At 36.6% G+C, this 6,829-nt stretch overlaps 1 protein-coding gene across 2 annotated transcripts in view; it reads right to left on the bottom strand.

The window, feature by feature from the left end:
• fyco1a (FYVE and coiled-coil domain autophagy adaptor 1a) overlaps nucleotides 1-6,829 on the bottom strand; it is a 31,036-nt gene that overhangs the window by 8,273 nt on the left and 15,934 nt on the right. For both annotated transcript variants that reach the window (XM_051879619.1, XM_051879620.1), the window contains 3 exons: nucleotides 6,249-6,401; nucleotides 3,922-4,145; nucleotides 1,939-2,077 (listed from right to left, as the gene is read on the bottom strand). In XM_051879619.1, the coding sequence (XP_051735579.1) occupies nucleotides 1,939-2,077; nucleotides 3,922-4,145; nucleotides 6,249-6,401 (516 nt within the window). The remainder of the gene's footprint in view (nucleotides 1-1,938; nucleotides 2,078-3,921; nucleotides 4,146-6,248; nucleotides 6,402-6,829) is intronic.

The following is a 6,829-nucleotide window of genomic DNA, read 5'->3' as shown; positions in this document are numbered from 1 at the left end:
GATAGACAGAATAAATGCTAAAAAACCTTCAATGACAAAAAAATTAATAAATCACATAAAATGTTCCATCAAAACTCTCCTTTCCTGGAGAGTGCGTCTAATTATGGAAACCGCGCTCACCCACAGGAAGCATGATCTTTTGGGGCTGCTGTAGAATTATATGCTGTGCTCATCTCAGAGTGACAAATGTTAGAAAATGTACCAAAGATGGCATGAAATGCATAAATTGACAGTCATCATCCCCCCCACGAGCAATCTCCCGGCAGGACTTCCTGTCTGTCTGTAACACTTATTTAGGGAAGCAATCTTCTAAACAGAGACCCGGTGATACAGCCTGGAGAATCTTGATAATGCTGCTACAAATTTGACCATTCAGAGTGTGATTGTGAGTACATAGGAATGCTTTAGCACATCCATTGTCTCTAGTCACTTTGTGCATACTTTGTATGAACATGAACAATTCTGATTTGACTTAATGAATGCGCTTCCTTAATGATTCCTTTAGTAATTGTGAAGTTAAACGCATAAAAACGGTCTTGAAATAAAAACATGCATCCAGCATCATCGCTCACTTTTATACTTCACAATAAGTCTAAAAGCTTCACATCCACAAAAGTGTATTTTTATTTACATTTACATTTATTCATTTGGCAGTAGCATTTATCTGAAACTTACAAATAAGGAATATCACAAGCAATATATTATAAGAGCCAACAATATTTGCAGTGTACCATGCCAGGTTTAAAGTTTAAGCTAGATTAGAACACAGGGTACACTACCGTTCAAAAGTTTGGGGTCTATAAGTTTTTTATGCTCACCAAGGCTGCATTTATTTGATCAAAAATACAGTAAATCTGTGAAACATTATTATAATTTAATAACTATTTTCAATTTTACTATAATTTTAAATGTACTTTATTGTCACATGATCCTTCAGAAATCATTCTAATATGCTGATTTGCTGCTCATGAAAATTTCAGATTATTATCAATGTTGAAAACCACTGTGCTACTTTATATTTTTGTGAAAACAGTGACCCTTTTTTAGGATTCTGTGATGAATAGTAGGGTTGTGATGGTGAGAAAATTTTCCCACTGGTTAATCGATGTGTGACAACACCGGTAATACCAGGATCGGAGGGTGGGATGGGGGGTTCCCTTTTTTGCACCTCGCTAAAATGCACACAGCCGCACGGGCATTCATAACGGTGCGGAGCGAGCGTTTTCAATTAATTCCTATGGAAGTTGAGCTTGAATGAACTGAAAGCGCTCCGCGCGAGTAGACATGCACCGTTATGAATGCTTGTGCGGCCGTGCGCATTTTACTTTAGCTTTCAAATTAACACTAATTCGGGGGCGGCAATTGCTTGAATGGTGGGTTCATTATTCTTGATGTTCTAGAAAAACACAACTAATCCTTTGCAGGTTCCCTATTAGCACTGGGTTTTTATCCAAAATATTGCAAAAATCTTCCGCCATCGTCTTGTCAGTCAGCTCCTCACTCTCGTAATGAATGAAATCTGTCTCCTGCTGCTGGTCTGTGCTCACGATGCATTGAGCAGATGCATTCAGTTTTTAATTGCAGTGTCTGTTTTCTAACTTAACTAAATTATTTTTTACTATTAAAAAAATCAAATCGACGGTGGGGGGACGGTGCCCCGGTGGGCAAGTGACGTAACCGGTGTTGCGGCTGAACACCGGTAACACCGTCAACACTGACTATCGCAGCAGGCATAATGAATAGAAAGCATTTATTTGAAATAGAAACACTTTGTATTATAAATGTCTTTACTGTCACTTTTGATCAATTTGATGCATCCTTGGTGAATAAAAGTTAATTTATTGAAAAAAAAAGAGTAGTGTATACAGATGTAGTGTATAGTGTATAGATGGTGTTGTCTCGAATTATTTGTGTGTGTTTGTGTGTTTATGTCCTTACATGTCTCCAGTTTGCCCTCCATCTCCTTCTTCCTGTGATCCAGTGGTGGTACGCGAGTCGCTGTCATAGATCTCGTTCACTTCCTCCTCCGTTATGATGTCAAACACCCCATCATCCGGTTTCTCAGCAGGATCTGTTACTGCATGTCAGGACACAAGAAGTTGTCAACTTTGGTATGACATCAAACCAATGGAAATGTAAAAAGTGAGTTGAAAGATGATTAGCATGAAGCAAGGGTCCTGACAATGGGTAGGACTTAACATATGATGGATCCAGTGCTGCTATTTTTAACTAAAACTATTAAAAGTTGTTTTCATTAATTGAAATAAAGGTGAAAGATAAGAAAAATATTACATAGATGAAACCTTAAACAAATGGAGTAAGTAAAATGACTAAAATTAAACTAAAAACAAATTAAACAGAAATATTAAAAAACCTAATAAACGACAAAAGAAAAAAACAAAATTACAAAAAAGCTCATTTAAAATATTAATAAGTAGTGTTTTAGACCATTTTTTGAAGGTCTCTGTCTTGGTTTTGACCACATTTGTACTTGGTCTGGTCTCGGTATCAGGATTTTATTTCAAGACCAGTCCAGATCACAACTGCGGGGATATTTGTCAAATACACAGACATTTCAGACGTTTTCATGAAGCAACAGAAACACTTTTCATGTACTGCTTAATACAGCGCCATCTGTACAAGAATAAATTTCAACATAAGCCTACTATTTGGCCTATTACACTATTTAAATACCAATAAAGTGGGTCTATATATTTTGATAAACATGACACAATATAACATTATGATTACCTGAAAAGAGTTTTTACTGTTATAAAAACACACATTTTATAAAAACAGCATAGATGGCACTGTCACATGGTACATGTTACTTTTCTAATTGAGGGTCAGGATGGACAAAACACAGTCTGTAATAACCGTATATAGATTTTTGAAAATATATAAAGATTTCTTCTTTCATGTCAGGAACCTTGATTTAACCAAATTACACATTTTTGTGTAAAAAATATCTGCAATACAATAAAAAATCTTGACATTTGAACATGCCCAATGGAGTATCTGTTTTTTGAGCCATCATGCGCCCCCTTGAGGAAGATATTTTTTGTATCTCATAAAGGAAACATTTATTAACAAGCAACATGCTATATAATCAATAACAGGACTGCTCGTGAAGACAAATGTGTGACATTCACCTGTCAATTACAGTGACGCATGTTATACAAAGCGCTCCGTAGCAAAATCCTGCTCCTTTAGCATTCTACAATGAACTTATTGGCCATTCAATCTGTTCATTACAGACTATCTCCAGACAAAAAAGATGAATGCCAGGCAGAACAATGTATTTAAGAAAGGTTCTCTCAATCACATGCGCCGCTGTATTCACATACTCAAAATGGAAAACCACTTGACGTTGACAGCACCTTTCTTTTCAGCCCTTGTATAGAGAGTTTATAGGAAAGAAAAATTATATTTTATTCATACTAAGAAAGTTTTAGGGTGCTCTTAATGGAAAAAAGTTTCTTCACTTTAACTCACTTTAAAGAATAACAACTCGAACCTCCTGGGAAGTTCCTACGTACAAGACAGACACTACGATATAATAAAGAATAAAATGGGCAATTTCATATTACGCTTTTTTTTTTTTTTACTGTGAGGAGGCAGAAAGCTTTTACGCACTAATGCAACACAATGAAGAGTAAAGGATGCAAATTTAGTGTGTTTTTCTTACTCCCAAAGAGAATGATGGGAAATGCAAGTTGATTGCACAAGTCTGTTCTCATGAATCAGCTAAATGAGTAGTGTTTTCTGGCTATTCTTCATCAACAAAAAGCATACAAACTAAATTGCAGAGTTAACATTCACAATTAGAATTTTATGTTGGCATTCATTTGCAATTAACTCATGAATATGATTGTTCCAACATAACATTAAGGGTGTGTTTTCTGCTGTGTGTATCTGTACCTGTAACTCTTGGTGTGGGTATATAGGGTGGTGGTGGTTGAGCTGCAGCATTTGGGTGGGGTGGTGGTTGATTTTCTGTTGAGCTGTTGATTTCAGCCTTCGTAAATCTTTCCACTACGGCACCGTGCTGCGTGTAGCACTCTCGACAGCAGCGCTCCTTCTTTGCGTTCTTTGTCATTACGTAATTGTTGCTGCAGTAGTAACAGAAGATACGGCCACACAACCTGCCAGGAAACACAATATAACTCAGTATAAGTCCAAATATTCAGCACAAAAACATGCAATATTTTTAAACCAAACAAAAGCACCACTATGAAGTTCTATATATAAAGTCTAAGGGTGTGTTCTCACTTATAGTTCAGTTCTCTTGGTTATTTTGGTCAAGGCCAAAAAAGAAAATGATACATTTAGTCCTGATTCACTTAGCATTCACACTGTCATTTTTAAGACCAAACCTAAAGATACAAAATAAAAACAGCTTTTATAATGTATATTTTGCGACAGAACTTAACGAACATCCAAAACAATGCTGTGTTCTGGGCTAAATGCGCTCATTGTATTTTTACCAGCTGAGAACTCGTTAAGAACTTATAAAATGCGTAAAGGTGTCAAAATAGCGACACAAATTCCTCCGTTGCACACAAACAAAGTTCTGCTAAGTTTCCGACGACTGTACTGAACTGTAATGGGCAATGTAGCTCCATAACAAGAAAAATTAGGTATGCTTGAGCATTCTGTCCTTTTTAGAGTCGCATCTTGTGACATCATGTCCTGTTTTTGGTTTGTTTAGATGTCTTTGGTCTGTGTTGTGTTCCTATTTCAGTTGAACCGCACCAGAATTCATTTGAACCATCTTTTCAGGGGTCTTGGACCACTTGTTTGGTGTGCACCAGAGTTCAGATGGCAGCATTCACACTTATTCAAAAGAAACGCACTAACAGAACAATCGCACCAGAGTTTTTGTTGAGTTTGATGAAAATTTGTTATCAGACTGTAAACAGTTCTGTCGCAAAAAGTTGTTGTCAAATAATTCATAAGGTCAAAGTATAATAAAAATGTTATATTATCATAAGTACTAAAAACAGCACACTATTTACTGTACCCAAAGAATTGCAATAAAAACTCAGGATGTGTCTAAAAGCCTTGAGGGGAGGATTGACTAAGAATAAATTGCACTCAGTGATAGTGGTGTTTATTTGTATGCGTTATCTGCATTGTTTCAGCCAGATTGACTAAAGTAATTACGCAAACACAGCTGAAAAATCTGTTGTGTTGGCTGAGAAAATATTGACAACGGTTTAATTTAAATGTGCCCAGAGCTAAACCTGCACATACAGATGAAACAGAAATAGTTGGACACTTAGATCTCACTTAAATAAAAAAAAAATTATGAATATATCTGGAATACTTCATACAAAATATTTAATTCAATTCAATTCATGTTAATTTGTATAGGCTAGGCTAGGCAAGGCAAAGCAAGTTTACTTGTATATCACATTTCATACACAATGGTAATCCAAAGTGCTTTATATTGAAAAGGAGTTAAAATAATCATAAAATAATCGCAACATATAAATAAGAAATAAAAATATCATGCATGGGAAATAAAAATAACAATCATATTTAACTAAAGGCTGCCTGAATCAGTCTCTATCTTTAACTGCCCCAATCACTAAGTTCTGGGCATGTACAATGGGCCATGTATAAAGCTTTTCACAATATATATAGTTTCAAATGAAGTGAAATAAGGAAATAAATAATAGCACTTTTCCAGCAAAACATTTCACAGTAAAAACATTAGCACTGTGTGTAGTTTTAACAGCAGATGGCGCTCTAGGTTAGTTTTTAACCGCTCACTCTCAAATGTTCATGAAGAAGACTGCTGGACAGCGCTCTTACGTCCAGCTGGTTAAATGTGCTTGCACCTCGATGCTTTTATGACACAAGATTTGTAATTCGCTTCAACTTTTACGAAATTTATGAATGATAATTTTAGGTTTGAGTGGTGTGTGTAAAGGAACCGGAAGCAGGCAGTGTTTCTAAAGCTTGTATAGTAGTGCCATCTGCTGTTAAAAGTTGCCAGCTATGATAAAGACACATGCATTTCCACACCTTATAAGCCAGGTGTTAGTCGTTGTCTGAGTTTGTTATTTTGGGGCGGAGCAATGAAGGGAGGGGTGTGTTTGTTCGAGTCTCGATTTCAAATATCAACAGTGTTTCTCAGAAATTGCTTACTGCACCTTTAGCTTTTTAATATTCATAAATTCATTTTCTGCTGTTCTGTTGCATTTCACTTCACCTCTACAGGTGTTAGCGAGATTGCCCACCTGCAGTGATGCCGCCGCAGCCACCACGTGAACTGGCCCTGGCAGCCCAGGCAGTGTGTAGCCTCTTTATCCACCAGCCACCACTGCTCCTCCGCTCTCAGCTTCTGTGCGAACTCCAGAGCATCCGATTTCTGCCACAGAGCATCCTTATCCCTGAAAAACAGATGAGAAATGAAGACTCGACACTGAATCTTTTATGTCTCTTGGTGTCCTCAACGTCTAAAAGCATTTTTCAAGCATCTTTCAGGGTTCAGCCATTTCAGAGTTCCATTTCATATCAAGAAGAAAGTTTTATCACATCTGATTATATATGATTTATTCACACCACACTTTTGTGGCAGCAGCACCCCTATGTTTTTTCTCTTGTGTTTTCTGCTCAGCATTCTGGCTCTGTTTGTTTTGCTTAGAGAAAGAGAAAATGTAGATTAAGATCTTATGGTTTGTAAGGTAATTTAAAGGACTGAATTAAACAAATATATACAGCAACAACAATCTGAAAGGCAGGTGAGAACAAGCTCTTGACCTGCTTTTATGTGCTTCTTTGATATAAAAACACTACGCTGCCATTATCAATTTTCCTT

The sequence above is a fragment of the Ctenopharyngodon idella genome, chromosome 22 (genome assembly GCF_019924925.1).
Source record: "Ctenopharyngodon idella isolate HZGC_01 chromosome 22, HZGC01, whole genome shotgun sequence".
Classification (NCBI taxonomy): Eukaryota; Metazoa; Chordata; class Actinopteri; order Cypriniformes; family Xenocyprididae; genus Ctenopharyngodon; species Ctenopharyngodon idella.
This window is presented reverse-complemented; position numbering and strand designations above follow the sequence as displayed.